Consider the following 26,163-nt stretch of genomic DNA (forward strand, 5'->3'; position numbering starts at 1 on the left):
AAAGTCAAGTAGGAGTACACGGGTGGGAAGATACTTGTAATAACTAGCAGAGCTTGGCAGTCATGGTGTCTGTCCTTCATGGACCAAGAGTGGCAACAGCATCTGGAAGCTTCTTACCATGTAGATCCTAGGCTGCTGAATCAGAATCTACAGTTTAACAAGATCAGGGAGGCCTGGGTGGCTCAGATGGTTAAGCCGCTGCCTTCGGCTCAGGTCATGGTCCCAGGGTCCTGGGATCAAGTCCCGCATCGGGCTCCTTGCTCGGTGGGGAGCCTGCTTCTCTCGCTGCCTCTGCCTGCCACTCTGCCTGCTTGTGTGTACTCTATCTCTTTGACAAATAAATAAAACCTTAAGAAAAAAAAAAACAAGATCGGTGATGTGTATGCTTATTAAAGTTTGAGAATCCTTGATTTGGGGTGTGGTTAACTGAAGTAACTGAAAATTGTATTCAAATGGCTTACATAGGAAAGGAAATCTATGGGCTCATGTAACCGAAAATTGTGCTGATAGAATGAGTTTCAAGTGTGATCGGATCCAGAGGTTCTTAAGTTATTAGGGCTCTGGAGCTCTTTTTGCTTATCTGGGCTTTTTTCCCTCCAAGTCCCTCAACATTATTTCATTTATGTTAATAAGAACAATACAAAACTATAGAACAGTGTATCCTAATAAATGTTAAAATAACTTGTTGGGACGCCTGGGTGGCTCAGTCAGTTAAATATCTCCCTTTGGCTCAGATTACGATCTCAGCGTTCTGGGATTGAGTCCCACATCGGGCTCCTTGCTCAGCAGGGAGCCTGTTTTTCCCTCTGCCTGCTGCTCCCCCTGCTTGTGCTCTCTCTCTCTCTGTCAAATAAATAAATAAAACCTTTAAAGAAAATTAATGAATTAAAAATAAATGAAAACGTGTTATGATCATAGAACTCTTTGGTGGAAGCTACCAAAAATTTGAAATGATTGTCCTTTAAAATTGAGCCCCTTGGCTGCAAGTAAAATAAAACCTGACTCAATCTTATTAAACAGTAGGAAGTCTTTATCTTTAAGGCTAAAGGTAGGGCTGGTGCCAAGAATGACAGACCAGGACTCCCTTTCTCTGCAGTTCTCTGCAGTTCCATCTGTGGATTCCATTCCATCTTCAGACTGGGGCAAGACTGGTGAAGTTCCCGGAAGCATGTCCAGCCCTTCAAATATGTAAAGGCTGAAAAAGTTCTTTTTTTTCCATGTCTCCTTTTTTGAGGAATAGATCAATCTTTCCCAGAAAGAAACATAGCTGAGGCTTCCTTACAGCCCCAGGATGCCTAGCATTAGGTTTCAGGCTCATGACAGAGACCTCGAGTTACTTCTGAATATCCCTTCTCTTCTCTTTCTTCAGTAATATTGTTCTGATTTTATCTGGACATATGGCTATCCAGCTAAAAAAAATGTATTTCCTTGCTTCCCTGGCATCTATATTCAGCTATATGACTAAGTTCTAGTCAATTAAATATAAGTAAAAATATTATGTAGAACAGGGAGTATCCTTAAAAGGGAGGCAGCAGCATCTTCTACTGCTCTTCCATTCTCATTTCTGGAAAGCAAACAAAACGGTTGAAGCTTTCATGGTCATCTTGGATCCTGAGGATAAGGATGTACTCAAAGGGCTGGTGGAACAAAAAGCTGGAAGAAGCCCGGGTCCTTGATGACTTTAGGGACTTCCATTACAAGTAATGGACTGCCCACCTCCAGTTACATAGGAAAAGCTTGTGTGTTTAATTCCCTTTTAATTTGGGTTTTCATTAACCTCTGGTGAACTTAATCCTGACCCATGCACATGCCCATTCCTAAATCAATCGTTGGCCAGAGGAAATGTTACCACCTGACTGGGGGCAAATGGATTTGAGGGAGGCAAATAACCACCACGTTAAAAATTTATTTACTTAAATATGCTTAAATATTTCTATTAAAGATAAATTTCTAGGGGCGCCTGGGTGGCTCAGTTGGTTAAGCAACTGTCTTCAGCTCAGGACATGATCTCAGGGGCCTGGGATTGAACCCCGCATCAGGCTCCCTGCACAGTGGGGAGCCTCCTTCTCTCTCTCCCTCTGCTGTTCTGCCTGCTTGTGCTTTCTCGCTCTGTCAAATAAATAAATAAGATTTAAAAAAAAAATAAATTTCTATAGGGGGACCTAGATGGCGCAGTCGATTAAGCATCTGACTCTTGGTTTAGGCTTGGGTCATGAGCTCAAGGTCATGAGCTTGAGGTGGTGGGATCGAGCCCCACGTTGGGCTGTGTGCTCAGTGCAGAGTCCACTTCAGATTTTCTCTCCCTCTCCCTCCCACTCACTCTCTCTCAAATAAATAAATAAAATCTTAAAAAAAAAATTAAATAGGGAGGCAGCCTTCTGAATATCTACATATGAAGTCACCTTATTGCAAGTGCTGTAGCATCTTAGTTGCAAAACTTAATTGATTATTTCTTGTGACATGCAGAGGAAACTTACTTCCATTTAGATTCTAATGGGTATTCTGGTAACTTCTATTAACTTTCATGAAAAAATTCTCAGCTGTGCTTGCAAAGGATTAGCCTTATGCAAGATTTGGTTTTTAGTTGATATAATTTTACTTAATTTCAACACATATGAGTTTATTAATGAAAAAATTCTTTTAGGGATGCCTGGGTGGCTCAGTTGGTTAAGGGTCTTCCTTCTTCGGCTCAGGTCATGATCCTAGAGTCCTAGGATCAAGTCCCGCATTCGGCTCCTTGCTCAGCAGGGAATCTGCTTCTCCCTCTACCTGCTTCTCCCTCTGCCTGCCACTGTTTTTCTCTCAGACTAAGTAAATAAAATCTTTAAAACAAAACAACAAAAAAGCAAACCTTCTTTTAGCACATTTACTATTCCACTGAATACAGATTTCAAACACATATCTTTAGTCCTTTGCAGTTTTAGACTTTTGGGTTCAATTTGTTAAATAGACCATTTTCTAATTCCTTCAACGCCAAGTTACATAGCAACCTCTGGTCTTGGTTGGGAGAGTGGAGTAGAACTTTTCATTTTAACATCTCTCGTCGAGAAACTATTTTCATTTATAAGTGATTCACAACCCACACTTCCACTTATTTTCATTTCCTTCAACTCTGAAACTCAAGATGAAATTACAAAGAGCCTAAGCTATCATGAGGAGACCATATGATCTATATGATCTAAGCTCTAAGATTTCCCACAATGGCCCCAGAATCCCACCCAAGTCAGGGTGTGGTGTTTTGGAAACTAGAAATGCTCGGACCGTAAGGTAAGAGTACTCTCATTCAGTTCAGTGGACATAATTAACACAACCACCAGACTTGTTCAGAGCCCAACTTTGTGCTTAACTAACTTTACTGCTTTAGACCAGACACTCGTTTCACCTTTTTGAGCATCAATACCATTCTACAAATAAAGGCCTTGATTATAAGATCTTTGAGTCTCCAATTCTGTGCTGTGCTCCAATTTTAAGGAAGACGATGGTTTATTTCTAAAATCCCCAAGAAGGGCTTCTGGGTGGCTCAGTCGGTTAAGCGCCTGCCTTTGGCTTAGGTCGTGAGCTCAGGGTCCTGGGATCGAGCCCCACATCAGGCTCTCTGCTCAGCAGTGAGTCTGCTTCTCCCTCTATCCCTACCCCCTTGCTTGTGATCTCTCTCTCTCTCAAACTCTCTCTCTTCCAAATAAATAAATAAAAATCTTTAAAAATAAATAACATAAAATCCCCAAGAAGCAGAAAAATTTATTCTCTACCCAAAGCCAGTTCCAGTGCTTAATCAGTCTGTGAGGCAGTTTTCTTTTCTTGTTTCCAGCTTTATTGACATATAAATGGCAAGTGAAATTATACATATTTAACATGTACAATGTGATTTGATAAACATTGTGAAATGATCTCCACAATCAAGTTAACACCTCCATCTTTTGGATGGAGCTTTTTAAATAAAGAAGCTATGACTGTCTCCAGTCCTGTCTTCTCTAGAATTCAAGGATAATCCACCAGCACTCTTCTTCTATAACCCTTCACCAATTTTAAGCCAGTAAGTCACCATTCACCAGTCTCTTCCTTAGCGAATGATCTCCAAAGCTCAGCTATTCACATACTGCCTTCATGGTTTGGGCCTCCTCTTTCTGCTATCTTGGTCATTATGTTCTCTATGTTCCTTTCTACTTAACTTTGAAGAGAATTTTTATATAATCACGGCTTCATAAGGACTATATATGAGGACTGTATCAGTCTTGCTTGGCAAAAATAGAGGTTAACACTGGGGGGAAAAAGACCCAGAAACTTACTGATTTTTAAAATAGGCAAGTAAAAACCTCATGAATAAGGCAACAAGCCTCATTTGATGTGAAACATTTGTTGTAGTAACTCCCCATGACTTCCTCCTTTTTGTGCACCAGCAATATTAGTAGCCTCATGAAACAAGTCTGCTAAATCTTCATGCACCTTACAGGTGGGAGGATTTTCCTCCATAAAGGGTGGTGAGTAATGGAGTTCCACCTGAAATCATCCACTATCTCAATTGGAGAAACATGTCTCTAAGGCAAGATCAGTAGTTTCTTTTACCTTTCAAACCCTAGCAAGCCTAAGAAACATGTGATGCTCTGGCTAAAATGTTCGTTTCTGGGCCTTGCCCAGGTCTAGACCGGAGCTTGAGAGTCTGCATTGAAAAACAACTTCCCAGATGATTGCAACGCAGGCAGCTTTTCAGATCCTAACTTTGAGAAGCATGTGAAAAGGCTTTCTTTAGTCTATTACTGTATTGACTCATTCTTCAATAACTTGAGCACTTTTCAGGTGCCCTTGGTAGGAGGCAAAGGGACACAGGGATATGCCAAGACTTGGATTTAATATTCATGTCTCCAGGCAGTATATGACTGTCAGATGAAACATACTTGCAATATCTCTCTACGAGTTCAGGGTTGGGAAGTTTGCAGTGAGCTGAAGCTGTGGGAAGGCTTTGTGAATTCAGATTGGAAGGACCTGGTCTTTTTTTTTTTTTAAGATTTTATTTATTTGATAGAGAGATCACAATTAGGGAGAGAGGCAGGCCAAGAGAGAGGCCGAAGCAGGCTCCCTGATGAGCGGAGAGCCGGATGCGGGGCTCGATCCTAGGACCCTGAGATCATGACCTGAGCGGAAGGCAGAGGCTTAACCCACTGAACCACCCACTGAGCCACCCAGGCGCCCCCCCCCCCTTTTTTTAAAGGAGGGTGGAATCAGAGGGTTTCTGGAAGTTAGCTCAGTCTGGAGCTGAGGTTCTAGGTGCAAAGGGGGTAAAGGTCAGTTAAAGTGTAGGCACTTTATCCTAGGGCAGTCAGCCAGTCTTCTGCATAGGAGCAGGAGGATAGCTTTGTCTTGTGGGGGAGAACATCTGGCGTTGATGTTCACGATGGATTGAACCTGGCACAACAATCATTAAACTTACTGAGGGTACGTGCATGGGAATGGAAAGAAAGCTGAGCGGCGAAATTAAGAAAACACTGGATTTATCGGTAGGGGTGGGGATGAGAAGTGCCCAATGTGGAAGAATGAGAACACTTTTAAAAGACTAGACACAGCAGGAATCCTAAACAATTCAGCTTCGTAAAAGTCAGTTCCTAAAATCCTAAACAATTTCCTTCGTAAAAAGGGAACCTCTTGAACAGGCAGAGGACCTGTTTGTGCCAAGATTGTTAACCCTTTCCAATGTCTCCCTATCTCTCAAAATAGAACCGTCTTCACAGGCTTGCTCCCTGCTGCTACCTAAATACTGCTAATTAAATATCATCTCCCTGAAGCTGGGTCCAACAGCCCAAGATGCTGCAGGCTTCTGCCCCTGCGATGAACTAGCACCTTCTCAGATGAACTAGCTAAAATACCTCTGTCTTGTCAAGTGGTTTCCAACTTTGCTGCACAGAGGAAGCACCCAAAGATTTAAGCCTAGCGCCCACATCTAACGTGCAGCATAGCTTAGAAACCATTGTAGCTTAGAAACTACTTTTAGCGACATCTCCACCGGCCCCTTAACAGCAAATCCTTCCACTGCCCTCCGCCGGAAGGACGCACGTGGAAGGTTCGGGTCCTGGGCTCTGCGCCGCAGCCTTCTTCCCCCCCTCCCCAGCCCGGCGTGCCCAGCTGGCAGCAGGCCTGGAGGAGGCGGCGCTCCGGGTTCCCCCCGGCCCGGCCGCAGCAGAACCGAAAGCGGCCGGCGCGGGGAGGCGGGGGAGAGGAAGGAGGGGCGGGCGCCGGGGGAGCAGGGCGAGGTGGCGCGCGGAGGGCCGGGAATGCCCGCGGCGCGGGGCCCGAGCCGCCCGGTGGCCGCGTCCGGGCGATGGCTCTCCGTCTGGTCTCCGACTTCGACCTGCGGAAGGACGTGCTCCCGCGGCTGCGGTCGCAGCGGGCGGCATCAGTGGCCGCCGGGGTCCGAGGCGGCGGCCCAGATGCTGGAGGCGCGCGTCCGGTCGGGGTGGGGGCAGGTGGGAGCCGGCGAGGGGTGGAGTCTGAGTCGTTCTCAGCTCAGCGGCTCCCAGGCCGGGCGGAGGTCGGGGGCATCGACCGGAGTGGGGGTCGCCCACCGCCCCTGCCAACATGTGAAGGTTGGTGCGGAAGGGGTGAGCTTCTCTGTTTGGAGTCTGGGCTTTGCCTCCCTCAGCCCGGCCACTGGGTGAAGGTCAGGGGCAGCCTGGGGCATGGTCGTGGCTGTACTGCGCTGCTTCTTCTAGCGAGTCCTCCAGCTTCTGGCTCACTTGTTGCCCAGCCAGCCACCTTTAACAGAAAGGCCGGGGACACTGGTGGTACCTCAGCATCATCTCGTCAGGGCAGGGCGTGGAGGAGCAGCTGCCAAGACCTCCTTCCTCTGGCCCAAGGCTTCAAAGAGTAGGACAGGGTTTTCTCTATGCTTCATTCACATCTCAGCTGCTGGGGAGGATTCGCCACCCCTGTAGGGGCTCTACCAAGACTGGGGGTTCCTGAAAGTTGTTGCGTTAGGAGAAAAGATGAGTGATGGCCACGAAGAAAACCACCATAAAGATACCTAACAGTTGCGCGGTCTGTCTTCACTTTTGTGAGATGCTTCTGTGGGAACACTGTCCATGATTTAGGGGACATGCCATTTCAGATGTGAGTGAGAGAGGGCAGGGGTCTGCTTTCAGGCTGTGAGCAGTGAACTGGAGCTGTTTTTCAAAGAGGCACCATGCCCATCGCCACTAACCCAGAGCATAACACACCACATGAGCCAGCTAGCAAAGAGGGGTGTGAGACAGCCATGGTCAGGTTTGCTGTCCAGCTTCCTCAGGGTCAATGAGAATACTTCCTTCTCAGTTGAGGCTTTGCTTTTCATCGGTCTCAAAAATCCTTTGTTTTGGTTTTGGTGAGGGAGGCAAAAGTGACTTTTGAGCCTTTCCAGCACTGATCAATCAAAACTTTAAAGAAGGGGAACTCTGATTTCTCATATTTTTTTTTTCTTTTTAAGAAGTTTGCTGTAAATAATGATTCATCCTCAAGGTTTAAATTTAGCTTCAAAGCTGTCATACCCTGGATCCCGCCTTGTACATAGGAGCTATCCACTTCAGTGTGTTTTTCCTTAAACACTGTAGACTGCTGGAGGGTGTTTTTAGAAGGCTTATCATCATATCTACAGTTTCTTCCCCCTTAACTGTGATGAGCGTTTTCTCTCCCTACCTTATACCTTCACACTATCCTGTGGCTTTAGCCGAATTATGTGTAGGGTACCTTGTCTTGGTGCGTTGGTTATTAGTTCCAAGTAAGGAGTCCTGTTTGTGTAGCTCAAGGCTTGACTTTGCTGAGGTGTCATTATTAGTAAAATTTTGCTTTTTTTTTGGAAAAAATTCCAAGTCTCCTGAAGAGGTCTTGAAGGTTTAAGTTTTTAAAATACAATAGGCAGCTCCACGCCTCCTTTCCACCACAGAGTAGTCCTTTCCCTGAGTTTTCCCACTGTAGAGCTAAATGGCAGGTGTCTGCAAATGAGAAGCTAGTGAAGTATGAAATGCCACAGTCTTATGTTTCGGCAATGTGTGTTGTGATTGAAAAAGCTGTGTGTGAACCAGCTAGCGTTTAGCTTTCCTGTGCCTTTTTGTGAAGAGGCATAAACTTATATTGACATTCCACTAAACCACAGGTGAACTTAGGTCCTCAAAAGGTAAACCTACTAGAAATACCAGCTTTTTCTAATACTGGTAGTATTTTGCCCTTGCAGAACTCCTTGGCAAGATCATTAGCTCTGTTATGCTAAGAGGATTGTTAGCTCCCGATGATCACCAGTGGGAGATAGCCCCAAAAAACCCAGTTAATTCCTCTTCTCTAATTTGGAGCACTTGCAGCGGAATCTGGGATTCTATTTTATTTCTAGCATGGCTATTACTCCACACATTTGGCAAATTATTTTCCTTTCAAAGTCTCAGCTTTTCAAATGTAAATTATAAGTAATTATACCATTGTAATGTCTCTTCTCTGCACACATGCTATCTTGATTTGAAGCCGTAATATTTTTACATCAACAAATACAATTGGAGATTTCTTATTGGTGCAAAGTAATACTAAGTATGACATTTCTGGCAAAATGACCAGGAAGTGAGGCTAAGTTAGCCATGGATATTCAGTGCCTGTGGGATAGTATTTTAGTCAACTAGGGGTTAAAGAGTAAGGAGACCAGATTTGGTTACTAAATAATGTTCCTGGTTCTGGGTTGAACTTTTGGAAAATAATCTCTCTTGAAATAAGTGGAAAAAGTATTTCTTTTAAAGACTAAAACAATTATACTAAATATATATAAAAAGAATATTTTAACACACGTACCCTATAAATAACAAAAAACAAAACCACACACTCACTTTAAAAAATAGAACAATATCAGGGGCACCTGGGTGGCTCAGTTGATTGAGTGTCTGACTCTTGATTTCAGCTCAAGTCATGATCTCAGGGTCCTGATACCAAGCCTCCCGTTGGGCTTCATACTCAGTGCAGAGTTTCATTGAGTTCTTTCCCTCTGCCCCTCTCTCCACTTGTGCATACATACTCTCTCACTCTCAAAAAAAATCTATTAAAAAAAAAAAAGAACGATTATCAAGACTTTTGAAGGCTTTTGTGTTTCTGGATCTTATCCTACTTCTCTATCCCTCCTCTCCTAGTGGTAACAGTCATTTGCATTTTTATCTTCTTTGTAGTTTTAACCTGTATGTATAGCCCCCTATGCAAAATATCATTTCATTTTGCTTGTTTGTGAACTTTAAATGGAAGAACACTATATGCATTCTTTTTTGCTTTTTTTCTTTTCAATATCCACATTGACTGCTATAGGTCACTGACCATCACTGATGTATCATATTCCAAAGTGTGGAGATACATCACACATGGTGGTGGACATGCTTAGATCTTCTTTTCTTTTCTTTCTTTCTTTCTTTTTTTTTTTTGTTTTGTTTTGTTTAAGATTTTATTTATTTATTTGACAGAGAGAGAGAGAGAGAGAGATTGAGACAGTGAGAGAAGGAACACAAGCAGGGAAAGTGGGAGAGGGAGAAGCAGGCTTTCTGCGGAGCAGGGAGCCGGATATGGGGCTCTATCCCAGGACACTGGGATCGTGACCTGAGCCAAAGGCAGACACCTATCTACTGAGCCACCCAGGCACCCCTAGATCTTCCTTTCAAGGAAGAGCTTGTCCCAAGTGCTGTGAGGGAGATAAGCTTCAGATGTCGGCCCCTTCAGGGATTGCCACCTACAGAGGACTTTCTCATCCAGAGTCAGGACATTTTGCGCATGGCTCACATTTAATTAGGGACTGAGGTGGGGTATCAAGGCCTGGCCATTTTGACTCAACACGGGACAATTTTGACAATCCATTTCAGTGTGAGAGCCTCTCCCCTGGGGGATTCCAAAGTTACCTGACATTGCTGTAGCTCAGCTTCTCCCCCTTCGTGGTCCTTCCTCCTTCCCCTTCCTCCTCCAAGTGTTAATCCCACTTCACTGAACCTTCCCTGGTAAATATCCTGGATACTCACCAGTCTCAGGGTGCTTCCTAACTTTGCTTATCTTTTTCTGGTAGAGACATTTGGGGAGTTTCTGGGGGTTGCTATTACAGTCGGTGGGTTTTTTCACTTTCTTTTCTTTTTTTTTTTTTTTAAGATTTTATTTATTTGTCAGAGAGAGAGAGAGAGCACGCACAAGCAGGCAGAGTGGCAGGCAGAGGCAGAGAGAGAAGCAGGCTCCCCACTGAGCAGGGAGCCTGATGCAGGACTCGATCCCAGGGTCCTGGGATCATGACCTGAGCCGAAGGCAGCGGCCTAACCAACTGAGCCACCCAGGTGTCCTGGTTTTGCTCACTTTCTTATATCTGTCTCCTGGGGCACACATGCGCAAGTTTCTCCAGGATGGTTATCTGACTAGAGTTGCTGAGTCACAGGCTGTGCACGTGTTCACTTTTCCTGAGCACTACCAAATTGTTTTCCAAGGCATTCGTACTTACTGACAATCCTGTTCGTGGTATAGAAAAGTTTTTGTACTCTGTATCCTCACAAGCTCTTGATATTTCCAGATCTTTAATTTTTTTGTTGAACTGGAGAGTCTAAATGTTATTTCACTGTGGTCTGAGGTTTAGCATCTTTCTATATTTATCGACCTTTTAAGTTTCCCCTTTTATGAGATGTCTGTTCATCCTGTCCATTTTTCTATTGTGGTTTTTTTTTTTTTTTTCATATTGACTTTTAAGGTTTCTTTGTTCTGGATTCTAATCCTTTGTTCATCATATGTGTTGCAAATATTTCCTCTCACCTTTTTTTCCCCCAGTTTGTAGTGGGGGTGCCTTTGATAAAGGAGGGTGTTTAATTTTAATGTAGTCTAATTTATGAGTCTTTTCCTTTCTGGTTTGTGCTTTTTGGATATTTTAAAGAAATCCTCTCCTATTTAGAAGTCATGAAGACATTTTTAAATTAACTTCTAAAAGTTTTGGTTTTCCATTTTGTTTTGTAATCCATCTGGTATTTGTTTCTGTATGTGATATGAGGTAGGAATCAGACGGGGCCACAAGAGCCTTCAAGAGTCTTCATAGTGTTCTGTTTTTAAGCGTGGTGGTGGGTAAGTGGTTTTGCTTCATTGTTATGTATAAGCGTACAAGTGTTAAAATTCCTTTTGTAAATTCTATCGGTTTTCTACATTAATAGTTCTCGTATCAGTAACCAAATAGCCCTACTTCTTCTCATTGACAGCAAAGCCACTTCCGTCACATATCAAGTTTCCACATATGTGTGGGTCCCCTTTCCTGGGTTCTTAATTTTGTTCCTTTTGTCAACTTAAAATGAAGACATTTTAATAACTGTCTTTATGATAAGTCTTAAAACTGATGGAGTAAGCCTCCTCACCTTAGCAGTCCCCAGGACTATCTCATCTATCCAATGCTCTTTCATCCTCAAATATGTACTTGGATTCTGCCTATCAGATTTCACCAAAAAGTCTGTTGGAATTTTGAGTTGCAGTGAATCTATACATCAGCTTTGGGAGAATTGACATCTTTACAATATTAAATCTTACAACTGTGAACCAAGTATAATTTACTTTTAGCTAGATCCGCTTTATGACTCTTTTTTTTTTTCTCTTTATGACTCTAAGTCTTAGAATTTTCTTCGTGAAAGTCCTGAACACTTTTTGCTAGACTTATCTTTAGATTGTTGTGATATTATGTTGCTTCTATAAATGGTATACTTAAAAAATTACATGTTCTAGCTGTTACTGCTATATAGCAATACAATGGATTTTATGTACTAATTTTTTAGCCAGTGCTTAATTCTCTACTGCCATGTATCACTTTCAAGAAACTAAGAAAAAGTCTGCAGTATGCAAATTTTCTAAGGTTTAAATGTCATATGTGTTTAAGACCAGAAAGAATGTAGGTTTTCCTGCCTGTATTTTCTTGTCTGCTCTGATTACTCTTGGACCTGTTATACACCAGATTGATTCATTTTTCAGATACTGTAATCATTCGTCTTTACCAGAGAAGTGATATATTTTACCAGGTGACTGATTTAAAAGTAATATTTTCTTATTGCCTCCTGTATACCCCACCCCACCACCCCGCAGACAGGTTTTGGGGGCCAGAGTTCGGGTTTTGACAGATTGTCTTTATAGTTAATATTCTCTACTTTACTTTACCTTACCGTCCTAATCTCCTTTCTAATTCTCATGCCTTTTTGTTGCTTAACTAATCACCCCATCCTTGCTTTTTTTCATTTTATTCAGAATATGGGTATAAATCACATAATGATGTTTATAAGTTTAGGAATTTTAATATCTGGTCATGTTGAGCCAAGGATTTATGTGAATTATTTGCAGAATAGACTTGTCATAAGTAGAATCATATTTTAGCACCTCCTGATCTATATAATAGGAATCAATTCAAATTTTTGTATCAGGCTCTGAGATGCCTCCCCCCGCCCTTTCCTAGAATGGTCACCATAAGACAAACACTTTTATCTGATTTTTGTCTCAAAGATGTTGGGAACAAAATTTACACATGTGGCTAACATCTTCCTATAAAGTGAAATCACTTGTGTTTAGCAAAGAGCTTGAAATGGACAAGAGTATCTGACCAACCAGCTTTATTTTTTTTTTTTTCAACCAGCTTTAATTTGACATGAACTATGACTTGCCAGCACCTTTAGTATTGAGGTACTCTTCTTTTCTCTAATAGGTTTACTTATGCAAGTATCTACATTTTTTCCTCATGAGCTCTGAGGACACGGAACTGTAAAATTAAACCACATTTCCTCATTTGAATTGCTAAACTTCCTCCTCTGGACTTTCCAGCAATGAACTACTAGGAGAAGAGTCAGAATGAATAAGCAAAGAGGTTATTGAATACTCCTTTCAAAAGGGTGTGTGTAAACCACGAGCAACTAATCCGGGCAGGAAGGGCTGATGGGTTAATAGCATGTGGTGAGACACTGGTCTCTGGATTTCCAACATTGCCAAATTTGTCTAATTCAAATGTTCTTGAGATGAGAACCAAGTATTTCATTACAGGATTATTTTAAGACTACAGTTATTACTACCTATCCACGTTGGTATTATTTTTATTATTTATTTCAACTTTGTCTGTCATGGTTACATTATAACCTGGCCCTAGTTATGCTGTCTAATGGATATTGTTTAACAGATTGTACCAATACGTAGTTCAGTGGTTCTCAACCCTGGCTACACATTACAATTACATGGAGAATTAAAAAAAAAATCACTCACACAGAGACTGGGCTCCCTACCCAGCCTAGTAAAATCAGGATACTTCAGGTAGGTCTTGGACATCTGTGTACTTTTAAAAGCTCCCCAAATCATTCTAACACAAAGCCAGAGTTGAGAACCACTGGTTTAGTGGAACAAGCATATATCATTTGTTGTAAACTGTACTTCGGGATTTTTTTTCTCTTAATTGTTTAGTGTTTTGAAAATAGATGTGCTTTTGCAAGTAAGTTGAATTTTCTTAGCAAGATTTCTTGTAAAGGAGTTTCTTATCTTAGCTGAAACCTTTTAAGTGTACTTTTGAGAGGTCTCTCCCAGCATCCTTATAATCTTGAAAGAAAAAATAACCCTCAAAATATTGACACGTTGCATTCCAGAAGTTTTGAGTCATGTGCATGATGAAAAGTAACTCCCTGAAATTCTCTTTGGATGTCTACAAAATCTACCTTAGAGGGTTTTTCAGTAATTATCCCTTGTCCCATTGTAAGCATGATACAGAAAACTTAGTTCATTCTGCTCATGTTTTTTTCTAGGCTTGAGATTAGTCTGTGCCACTTTCTTGATGTGATATTGAACAAGTATCTGAACCTTACTGGAACTCAATTGTTCTCTTAGTACAGTGGGCCTATAATTCCTGACACGGTATGGGTGAGATAGAAAGAAATCTGTAAATTGTTAAGTGCTATTTAGCAATAAGCTATTGAATCATACTGTTCAAAGAGACTAGGTGATTATCCTTATTTTTTCATTAGTGGAAAGTGTGTCTGACAGCTCAATAAACATTGAAAAGTGTATATGTGTACTAAAGTATGTTAAAGTGTATTTAAAAAGTGTATTTTGGGGTGCCTGGGTGGCTCAGTGGGTTAAGCCTCTGCTTTCAGCTCAGGTCATGATCTCAGGGTCCTGGGATCGAGCCCCGCATCAGGCTCTCTGCTCAGCGGGGAGCCTGCTTCCTCCTCTCTCTCTGCCTGCCTCTCTGCCTACTTGTGATCTCTCTCTGTCAAATAAATAAAATCTTAAAAAAAAAAAGTGTATTTTGTATTTAAAAAAACAAACAAACAAACCACCAAAAACAGCACTTCCCCACTCCCTTTGCCCCACCCCTGGAAGACCCAGGCAGCTTCTTCCTGGGAGGGGTGGTGAGGATGTCAGGATGATTCTTTAACTTTCTGTAAAATCTGCTCTTTGTCTTTTCAAATGTTTCCCACCCCCAACTCCAGTGCAAGGGTCTAGGCCACCAGTTATCCTTGTTTTTTATCCTGTTTTTTTTTTTTTTCTTTTTTTCTTTTTCTTTTTTTGGGAGGGAGGGGCAACAGAAGAGGGAACAGAAGAAGAGAACATCTTAAGCAGGTTCCATGCAACATGGAGCCTAATGCAGGGCTCGATCTTACCACCCTGAGATCATGACCTGAGCTGAAATCAAGAGTCATTTGCTCAGCTGACTGAGCCACCCAGGCATCCGCTGTTCTGTTCTTTTTTATTCAGGAATACAAACTGAAATTTGCCCTGAGTTGTAGAATACTTTGCATATGTTTTGTCTGAATATTGAAACTTGTCATAATCAATATAATATTTTTTTATTTTTTAAAAAGATTTTATTATTTAATGAAAAGAGAGACAGCAAGAGAGGGAACACAAGTAGGGGACATGGGAAAGGGAGAAGTAGGCTTCTCGCTGTGCAGGGAGCCCATTGAGGGGCTCGATCCCAGGACCCTGGGATCATCAACTGAGCCAAAGGCAGACACATGACTGAGCCACCTGGGCCCCCCTAACATAATATTTTAACATCTAAAACACTATTCGTGTGTAGGGAAAATGACTCAAGTTTAAGCAATTCGATTTTGAGGAAACTGGGGAAACCTATTTCTGTCTAATTGATGATAATTACCAAAGCTGTATCTACTAATGTTTAAATCCTTGAATTATAGAATTGAGAGGAATATACTAAAATTTTAGCTGAAACATGATGGTCAATTAACTTTCAAGTTAAATGTTTTGTGTAAAGAATCTTTCTCTCTTTGAGTTAAAGTATGGCTTTCATACAGAAAAGTACACAAATCATAAATGCACAGCTTGGTTGATTTTCACGAAGTGAAACACACCCATGTAACTATCACTCAGAGCGGGAAAGAGAACATTAATAGAACCGCAAAGTTCCCCTTCATGTTCCTTTCCAGCAATCATTCATCTAGCATTATAGATTCATTTTGCCTGGTTTTGAAACTTGTGCATAAATTAAATCATATAGTTTATACCTTTCTTAGGAGGGGGGAACTAACTGGGCTTTTTGGACTATTATTTATATTGTATGTTACAGCGAGTTATTTATTATGATTGTTATACAATAGTCCATTGTTTGATATCCCACAATTTATTCATTCTTTTTACTTGATGAATATTTTGGATTTCCAGATTGGGCTACTATGAATCATAGTGCTACAGAAATTACATGTGTCATTTGCTGAAATATGTGTATATTTCCACTGCATATATGTTCAGCTTCAGTAGCTACGAGTTTTCCAATTTACATTCCTGTTAACAGTTTTTGAGAGTTTCAGTTCCTTCACATTTCTTGGCATCGCATAATATGAAAACGTAGCAAGTCAAGGAATTGTATTGTAATCTTTGGGGTGGCTAATGAAAGACTAGAAAAGAATATATAACTGATAATAAGTAGGAGAATGAAATAGTAGATTTTTTATTCATCCAGAAGAAGGCAAGGAAAGACTAAAACAATTGAGTCACATAAAAAATAAATTGTGATTTATTTTTTGTGTATACATTGTATACAATGTATTTTGTGTATACATTGTATACAAATGTGATTGATCCAAACCCCAAATATTGGAGATTAAATGTAAGTGGACTACCTACCTACTCTAAAGGATATTGCTTGTAAGACTACATATCTTAAGTATAAGGACACAGGAAGAGTAATAATAAAAGGATAGAAAAAAATTATGTAAATGCTAACCAAATGAAAGCTGATGTTGCTATACTGATAGCAGACAAAGTAAATGTAAAATCAAAAATATTAAAGATAAAGGACCTTTTATAGTAAATAAAAAGGTTAACTCATCCAGCTCCTGGTTAAAAAGCATGCATGATTTTTTTATGTGCAACCCTAAGCAACTGCAAAAGCTTTACGTGGCAGGCCTCCTGGGGGGGAAGCTGTCCTCCCCAAACCAGACTTGGTGCCTAGCCAGTGCGCTGCAGTTCCTGAAGGGAGTTATAGTTAAGACTCAGGCCCCCCTGGCTGGATGTCTTCATATCCAGAGCTGTATCCTCAGCCCAGGAACCTTCCTTCAGAGGCCTCATATCAGGAGCCATCAGTAGAGACCCTCCTTAGGTACCTCTGTTGATACTACCTCCATAGGAAAAGGAGGGGAACCTTGAAGATATCTTTTTCTCCACTTTCACTCAGTACTTTTCCACTCTTAGCTCTTCTCCCTCTCCCTGCCCTGAGCCACAGAGACCACAACACTGTAGGAGTCTTTTGTTAAGGGTGTTTGTTCAGCAATGAGAGATTCCCCACCTCTCTGCCTGATCTACCTACCCCCGACTAGCATGTCGTTCCATGGGGAGAAGTGAAAAGTGAACTGGGAAGTTGGTGCTTTCTCTGATATGGACTCTTGCTTATACTATCACAGCCGAGTGATAACAGGCTTGACTGTTACTTGCTTTTTCACCTTGTTGCTTTAATCGACTGCTGGGACACCAGGCAGTTCTCCTGAGTTCCTGATAGGTTAATCCACCAGGAAGCAATAACAGTTCTCAATTCTTATGCCTCTAACAATATAGCTTCAAAATACATAAGGCAAAAACTAATAGATACTTTATTAAAGTGTAAGATATACACAGCAAAGTATGTAGGATGAGAGTGTAAATCTCATTTAGTTATTGCCAAATAAATATATCAGTATACAACACATGCAGCATTAGCAGCTCCTTGGAAGGCCTCCCTACACATACCTCCCAATCACTAGTCCTCTCCTCTTCCCTAAAGGTCACAACTATTCTGACCTCTTACACAATAGATTAGTTTGCCTATTTTAGAACTCTGTATAATGGGATCATCAGTATGTGTTCTTTTTTACTTGGCTTTTACTTGTTAGATACGTTTTTTTTAAACAGTCCCTGTTGGGGGCTCTGAGTGGCTCAGTCAATTAAGCATCTGACTTTGATTTTGGCTCAGGTCATGACCTCAGGTTCATGAGGTTGAGCCCTGGGTTGGGCTCCGTGCTGGTTGTGGCGCCTGCTTGAGATTCTCTCTTTCCTTCACCCTCTGCCCCTCTTCCCTGCTCATGTGTGTGCTCACTCTCTTAAAAAAAAAAAAATTCCCTGTTAAATATTAACTTGCTGTTATTCTCTTATCATTTTAGGTGTTTTGGAAAATAATTATGAGAGCTTACGTATACTAAATGTTGAAAGAAATGGAAATATTATTTATACCTACAAGGTATGTCTATATTCTCTTTTTTTTTTTTAGTTGTGGTAAGATATATGTAATGTAGAATTTGCTATTTTAACTATTTATGGTCTTTTTTAAAATAGAATTTTATGCTATATCTTACTGAGGGGTAATGAATAAGATTGTTGGCATTTGATCTTTAATGCGACTTTTTTATTTTGTGAAATTAAATAAGGTGATTGGAATTCAGTCTTAACGGAATGTTTTTTTTTTAATAAAAATTGTGCACAATGTCTGACACTCAGACTCGGTGCTCAGATTTTTTTGAGTAAATGGACAGTTCCATTTTGCAGGAGAAAAAATGTCAAGTGAAAGACATTTAAACCTAATTAATATGTAAGATTTTATCTTTGAGAAAATATTAAATAGGATTACTCAACATCATCTGTTTAGACATAAGAATGCTCAGACTTTTGAGGCATCATTGCTTAAAGTGTTTTCAATATTAAGTGTTCTAATGAATAAAAATGTAACTTTACTGGTAACTTTACTGTGGTAGGGAAACATGAAAGAATAATTTCAGTAGCCAGCTTGCTTTGCACAGATGTACTACTGTATTTATTTATTAACTAATTTATTTGCTCAAAGGTCATTTTAAGTTGGGGCATCTGGCTGGCCCAGTCAGTGGAGTGTGAGACTCTTGATCTTGGGGTTGTGAGTTTGAGCCCCATGTTGGGTGTAGAGATTACTTACGTAAATAAAATCTTTTTAAAAAATTAGTTTAAACTGTCTTCTACAAGTGTGCTGCATTTAAAGAATGGTATGATTCAAAAAGTTTTATTTACAAGAATATCGTGGACTTGTTTTAGCCACTCCCAATCTCTATCTTATATATTGCCTTGAAGAAATAAATGGAAGTACAAAAACATTCGCTCCTTTGCCATACTCTACTACCTCCTAGACAGTGTTCCCCAGATTCACAGAGCTGTATGCTCTGAATCCATTTCACTCTTTGGGCTCATATTACTAGCTGAAAAATGTTTAGTCCCTTTCTGACATGCTACCTTTAGAGTGCTTATTGCTAATATTGATTGAATTATTGCAGGTTTAAGAGTAACATCCTAACTTCCTTAACAATAATATATAATAAATATCTGGTTAATTTTTTAAAGGATGATAAGGGAAATGTCTTCTTTGGATTATATGACTGCCGAACCAGACAAAATGAGGTAAAAATCACTGTAAATCATAGATTATTCATTAGTTATTGCTTTTAGAGTTTTTTCTTCTTTCTGCCTCCTTTTCCTTTTACAGATTCTCATTTCATTTTCAAAAATTTAGTTTTTATTTCTTTGCCTTCTTTCTCTCTTTTACCATCTCTTGGTGCCATTATCTTTAAAAATAAATAAGTAAATGAAGTGCAAGGACTTCTGGACCAAAACGTAATCAGAAGTTTCGTAGTCCTTGGAGATTTAAGCAAAATTGGCTCAAATCAGTTATCCAGTATTCTGTAAGAATGTAGGAAGTCCAGTAACTTCCTGAGATTTGCATGCTCCCAGAAGTTTAGGGTCTCATAATGACCTCTGGCTCTGAGTTCTGTTTCTCCTTAAATTTCACTTCTCTTTCTTCTCAAAGATCCAGGTATAGAACCCAGCTTCCTTTCCTTAATTTTTCCCCACACCACACACATAGAACATTGGTTGATGAGACAGGTCTTATCTAATTCTTGGTGCAAATGTGAAGGATTCATTTTGTGCTTATGTACAAACAACTTACAGTAAGGGAGTAAGAAGTCTTTGAACATATACTGGCACAGAAGGTTCTCCAAAACATACTGTTATGTGAAAACAAAACAAAACAAATTGCCAGAATAATACATTTCATTTATGTTTTTAAAAACTTGTGAGAAAACATAAATATATATTAAAAAGATCTGGAAGACTACAGAGTCAATTACAAGCATGTTTCCTTTTGGAAGGGAGTTCATATGGAGGAGCATAGCAAAGAGCTTTGATGTTTTTATTTGGTGGTATTTGCATGTTTTAAACACTGAGACTATGTTTGTCATTTTATAATTAAAAGAGTAAAACACTAAAAGTTAAGTGTATACATTCGTGATTCTTCTTACTTGCAGATTAGAATCTCTTAGAGCAAGAGTCAAGGGAAACCAAAATGTGTCTCACATGAATTGAGAGCCTCCTTATTCATTCAAAGTTCACTTTTTCTAATTAAGCATTTCGTGACAACATTTTTCATCAGCTTCTAGCCATAGGATTCTAGTGTGTTCTCAGTGCTTTTGTAAATCTGCAAGTATTAATTACCTTCCTAATACTCCTGCTGCATGTTGTTTCTCGTAGCCTGGTGTCTACTGAGGTCTCAGACTCTTGATCTTTTCTTACCCTCTGAGGGTATTGTAAGGGAGTTTGCCTAATATAACTGCAATTGTCTTCATTTCCTCAATTTGCATATTATATCCTCCTGCATGACTATTTTCATTTTCTTTAATATTTAATAAGGAAATGGAATCTTGCAACATTTCAAACAGCAAGAAAATTTTTAAAAGAGTAAGTAAAAATAGAAGATTACTTTGCCAAGGTTCTGAATATCAGAGTCTTACAGTAGATGCACTTGTGATAGTCTCTTAGACATAGTTAAATGTTATCATAGTTAGGTAACTTGATTAAAACTTTACTTTCTCAATAATTATAATAGCTGACTTCTGAGGGCTTATTACGGGTGACAGGCATTGTATAAGTGCTTTGTATGGATTATCTCAGTTGATCCTTCTAAAGATTTCATGAAATAGATATTGTGATTTTTATTTTACTGATGGAAGATTAGAAAGATTGAATAACTTGTCCAGGGGTGCCTGGGTGGCCCAGTCGGTTAAGCTTCTACCTTTGGCTGAGGTTGCGATCCCAGGGTCCTGAGATGGAGCCCTGTGTTAGACTCCCTGCTCAGTGGGGAGTCTGCTTCTCCCTCTCCCTCTGCCCCTCCACTTGCTTGTGGTCTCTCTTTCTCAAAAAATAAATAAAATCTTAAAAAAGAAAAAAAGAACAACAACAACAACTTGTCCTTAGTCACACAGCCAGCACAGAAATTGATCCTACGTCCAGCCTGGCTCCAAGGTCTAGGCTTTTAACCTCTAAGCCAAGTTGCCTTATGGTTAAGTTTCAGGGCCTCCTGTGGCCTACAGTTGCAAACTTTTCTCTTAAAAAATAATCTGGAACTTCTCAGTATGGATAAACTGGTTAATTGATGGTTCCTTACTAAAATGTCTGGCCACCATGATACCACCATGATAACTGGGAATTTGAATTCTAAAATTGTTAATACAAAACTCCCAAATTAAAAAAATCATTTTGTTTTCACAGCATCTCTATACATTTGAGAAAGACTTGCACGTTGTCAGTTGCTCTGTCAATAGTGAGAGAACTTTGCTTGGTAAGTTCAACTCTTTTATTGCTACATGTCAAGAACTAAACTACATTTGTTGAGTTTGGACTTTTGCAATATTTGACTATTCTACAACAATGATTTTCTGGGAAAAGATGCTCTTGGGAGGTTAATTTTGAACTAAAAAATCTGTGGAGTCTACTTACAAGAAAAAGAATGCTTTCTGCGTTACCTTAATCATTCATCCACTGACAGATCCTTTGAGCCCTCACTTGCTTCAGGTATAAAATGGTAGATCTTAACCAGTCACTGAGTGGATCATTTGCTAATGGATGATTTTGTTTTTCTTTTTCCACTAGCGGCAAGTTTAGTTCATTTTACTAAAGAAGGAAGAAAGAACGAGCTTCAACCAGGTATGACATTCTTTTTTTTTAGTGCCTGTTGAAAGATGAAGTTTTATTCACTACTAAGTCAAATTACAAGCAACTTTACAAATAGCTTTATCTCAGAATAAAAAGGCAAAGGTCATGTCAAGCATGAAAATGTTCTGCAATTTTTTTCTCAAGTAAACAAGAGAATACAGAATATAATGTGACAGTGAATAGTAGGGGTATTAAAAAGGCAGTTAGCACCTGCAGACAAATAAACACTGAGAAAATACTAGAACCCTGTGATCAGGTGGTATAAAAAGGGCTGGGAAAGGGTTCCTATTCCTTCAAGAATATCATTTTTTTTTTTAAATCTGATGAGCTGTTAACCCATACCTAATACACTGTGAATAGACCATCAATTCTAAATAAAAATTCTCATTTGCCAGGACCCACTCTGTAGTTTATTATCTATGTGATATTCCCTCCTTTTTAACATTTTGTGTCATCCATCTGTCCAGAGCTCAACAAGTGAGTGCCTGCAGTGGGTGAGGCACTCTGCATACGAGAGAGGTGTAGCAGGTGCCCTCACGGTGAGCTCTGGGGACTAAGGGGTCGGTGGGGGTACGCCATGGAGCTTGGTCCCATCTTCAGAGGAGAGCTCTAACCCCAGGGGACCAGCTTTTCAATTTACCAAGGGAAGTATGAACTTTTGTGTAAAACTTTAATTTTTAAATGTTGGCTTAAATATTTTTAAGAAATTCTGCTCAGGCCTTTTTGGCCCTTATTTCTTTTAGACTCAGGAAATCTTTATTTTGCTGGCAAACCCAGTGGAACCTATATTCTTTTTTTTTTTTTTTAAAGATTTTATTTATTTATTTGACAGAGAGATCACAAGTAGGCAGAGAAGCAGGCAGAGAGAGAGGAGGAAGCAGGCTCCCCGCTGAGCAGAGAGCCTGATGCAGGGCTCGATCCCAGGACCTTGGGATCATGACCTGAGCCGAAGGCAGAGGCTTTAAGCCACTGAGCCACCCAGGCGCCCCGGAACCTATATTCTTTACATGATGTTTACCAGCTATGCCTGATTGTCGTGCAGAACAGTGACGATTATGTATGTTATAAAAGATACTTTCAGGGGCGCCTGCGTGGCTCAGTCAGCTAAGCATCTGCCTTAGGCTCACGTCAAGGTCCCAGGGTTCTGGGATTGAACCCTACATCAGGCTTGCTGCTCAGTGGGGAGTCTGCTTTTCCCTCTCCCAATGCCCCTCCCCTCACTCATGCTCTCTTTCTCTTGCAAATAAATAACATCTTTTAAAAAAAATAAAATATACTTTCAGATGAACTTCACTGTAAGTTTTATTAAATTAAATCCTATTCATGGGGCGCCTGGGTGGCTCAGTCATTTAAGCGTCTGACTCTTGGTTTTGGCTCGGGTTATGACCTTGGGATCATGAGGCCCATGTCATGCTCCATGCTCAGCGGGAAGTCTGTTTGAGGTGCTCTCCCTCTCCCTCTACCCTCTCTTCAGGTCTCTCTTTCTCTCTCAAATCATTAAAACTTAAAAAAAAAAAAAATTCCGTTCAGGTCTACTAACTCAGTCTTTAACGTTTGATGCCCCTCCAGTGAGATTATCTGATCACGTCTTTCAACATACTAGAAGGAATGTCTTTAGGTGTATTTTATTGGCTTCCTGATGCTTTCTATCTTGTCAGTTCACCTTTCAGGCCAGCTGCTGCAGTGAGAACCTGCGCTGCCCAGACTGAATTTGACAGACAGCACCTTAACTCGGCTGCTCCGCCTGCTTCTTGCTTTTTGCCCAGAGCCCGTGGGAAAATATTCACTATCTGTGCTCGTGCTGCCTGGAAGTGTGGCTGGGAAGGATTCCCAATAGGACAAGCCATGACCAATGAGGGGGCAAGGCGAGCGGAAGGATAAATACTCCCCTTTCCATCCTGGAAGTAGATAATTCTGAGGTGTCCTCCATGCTGCTCAAGTCCCAAGGTGGTCACGAATTTGATAAGGTCCCGCTTGCTGGAGGGTTCTCCTTCCTGTTTCACGCTCCCCGCTCCCTCACACCATAGCCCTCTTGTCTTAGTTTGGGTTTTCCCTCTAAGTACAGTCTGAGGCAAGCATCTGAATGCAGTTAGTTTATTTGAGGGATGATCCTAGGAAGCGCTGTTAGGAGAGTGTTTAAACAGATCTGAATGAAGGGAGGGAGCAAGCGCGCGGCTGTGGGGAAGGCACATTTCTGACACGGACAACACCAGCACAAAGGTCCTGGGGCCAGAGTGTACTTGGTGGACTTGCTGGTAAGGATAGCGAGGAGGTCAATGAGGCTGAACGAAAAAAGGGCAGAGTGGTAGGAACTGAGGCCAGAGGAAAACGGCTGAAGTATAGGCAGATCATAGAGACCCTATAAGGCCTTTGCTCAGTTAAGAGTTCAGAAATGATGTGACCAGAAAGCACTGTAGACTTTATTATGGCATTTTATCGTTTGAACAAGTATTTTGGAAAGCCTTATTTTATCTGCCCATGAATGACCCGAAAAGCCATTTGATTATAAAGCATAGTTTGCCCGGAGGTAATGTTTAACGCTCTGTTGCTTATAATGAGATTTTTCCGTTGCAGCTGAGACAAACTGTAACATCTTCCACATGAACAAGATAGGGTCCTTTGGTCCACAAACTTGGCAACACAGTTTTTATCCATAGTGCTTCTCTTCTTGGCTGTGGCAGATTAATGTTTAGTTTAGGAAGAAGTAAAAGAGGAGACGCCTGGCTGGCTCAGTCAATAGAATATGCAGCTTCTGATCTCAGGGTTGTGAGTTCAAACCCCATGTTGGGCATAGAGCTTACTTAAAAGAAAAAAAGATAAAGGAAGAAGAACAGGACCTAGCTGTCCCCTTCACCCCCCCATGGAGTCGCATTTGCCTCAGGCACAGTGCCAGCCCGCTAGGCAGCTATGGGGGTGGCCACATGTGCTGGGTCCCACTCCCCCGAGACTCCCGAGGCCCCTGCGCCATTATAGTCAAGAGCAGCGGATGTTCCATGGAGCTGTGGTTTGGTTCAGGAGCTCCAGGAACCAGAGCTGCTTCCGTTCCAGACCCTGCTAGACTCTTCCAACCTTGGCATCATGCGTCTTCACTTGAATCAGACCAGATTCTTTTGCCACCCTCTACCCTCCCATGCCATGCCCATCCTTAGGCTTTTATTTTTTTTAATTTTTGTTCAATTTATTTAAACTAAAAAAACAAAGCAGTGCACTTGTTTCTTCCATTCTCCACCCTCACCTCTTGTAACTGCCAGTTTGTTTTCTGTATCTATGAGCTTGGGGATTTCTTTCCTCTTTCTAGGAGCCCACACATTAGACAAATGATACGGTATTTGTCCTTCTCTGATTTCACTTAGTGACGTGCCCTCAAGATCCTTCCAAATTGTCACTTTTGCTCCTGCTGTCTCTAGTTTTTGTGATATCCACAGCCTATCTGGATCTGCCATCCCCTATGCTGATGCCCTCCCAGGCTCCGCTGACATCTGGATTCTCGAACTTCCTAAGACTTTAAGCACTTCTTGGAATCATGGACTTTCATGACTGACAGTGGTTGTAGAAGTGATCTGATTCTCTAGTTTTTGTCTTTTTTAATAACAGGGCTTGGAAGCCTAGGAATACTTTGTCCTTTCTGAAAAGTGTCTGTTAGGTTAGCAGCAGAGTGTAAACTGGAACAGATGTCTCTAGAGTCCTAATCCAGAGTACGTCATATAACACCATGAAAGCACATGGTATGTTACTGAGAGAAATTCCTGTTTGCATGATTACTCTTATCATTATGCTTATTAGTTAGGTGTCTGGGCTGCCCCCCCAAAAGGGAAAAATCAGTGTAGGAAGATGGCTTCTGTTCTTGAAAATCCTCCCATTTTAAAGTCAAGTGAATTTAGCTGATGGCTGGTTATCAAGTTCACTAGCAAAAAGTCTAAATTCTTTTACTCCTCCTCCAAGGAGGTTCCCTTGCCTGTCCTGTAAAATTTTTTTTTTTCCAAGTTGGGATATATAAACTTTTGGGGGAAGACATTAAATAGCCAAATGTCAGCTTGTACCACTTAATATAGTAACTGGAATTATTAATTTAATTATTTACACAATGTAAAATAACATAATAAGGAAAATTGCTTTTTTTCCTCATTCTCACATTTCACAAAGCATTTCTGTTTTTCTTCTCAAGCATCTTTGACACTAAAATCTTTTTTTAAAAAAAGATTTTATTTATTTATTAGAGGGAGAGAAAACAAGCACCTGTGAGTGGGGAGAGCAGCAGAGGGGGAGGGAGAAGGTGGGGGAAAGAATTTCAAGCAGACTTCCTACTGAGCATGGAGCCTGATGCGGGGCTCAATCTCACGACCCCGAGACCCTGACCTGAGCCGAAATCAAGAGTCAGACGCTCGACCCACCAAGCCACCCAGGCACTCTGACACCAATGTCTTTCTTATTCCTAGAGACATTTTTTTTTTCTTTTTTGAGTTATCAAGTAGATTACCAACGCTCCTCACCTTTACCTCTGTCCCAGTTATTGGAAGTATAGCCCTTTTGACCTGGCATCTGATCCTGTCACTGGGAATTTTATCCTAAGCTCTAAGTACCACTGACTGAACAATATTTGATTTTCACCTGTTCTGTCCGTGTATATGTGGGATCCCACATAGTAACTCACTGTCTTGGTTTTTCAATCATCTTTAAAAGGCATGTTTACAAAGCTATCCAGTGCTTGCCATCCTA

The 26,163-nt window shown here is 40.8% G+C and overlaps 1 protein-coding gene across 3 annotated transcripts in view; it reads left to right on the forward strand.

Moving 5' to 3' along the window:
• The first annotated feature begins 6,217 nt into the window (after positions 1–6,217).
• The window catches only part of GSAP (gamma-secretase activating protein), an 81,498-nt gene continuing 61,552 nt past the window's right edge, over positions 6,218–26,163 (forward strand). For 2 of the 3 annotated variants that reach the window (XM_032873284.1, XM_032873285.1), the window contains exons 1-5: positions 6,218–6,434; positions 17,601–17,677; positions 18,802–18,858; positions 21,004–21,073; positions 21,385–21,438. In XM_032873284.1, the coding sequence (XP_032729175.1) occupies positions 6,311–6,434; positions 17,601–17,677; positions 18,802–18,858; positions 21,004–21,073; positions 21,385–21,438 (382 nt within the window). In that variant the 5' untranslated portion in view covers positions 6,218–6,310. Of the gene's footprint in view, positions 6,435–17,600; positions 17,678–18,801; positions 18,859–21,003; positions 21,074–21,384; positions 21,439–26,163 lie in introns of those variants that run through there. The other variant, XM_032873283.1, reaches the window with a different exon arrangement.

Source organism: Lontra canadensis, unplaced genomic scaffold (genome assembly GCF_010015895.1).
Source record: "Lontra canadensis isolate GAN:19392208 unplaced genomic scaffold, GSC_riverotter_1.0 scaffold48, whole genome shotgun sequence".
Classification (NCBI taxonomy): Eukaryota; Metazoa; Chordata; class Mammalia; order Carnivora; family Mustelidae; genus Lontra; species Lontra canadensis.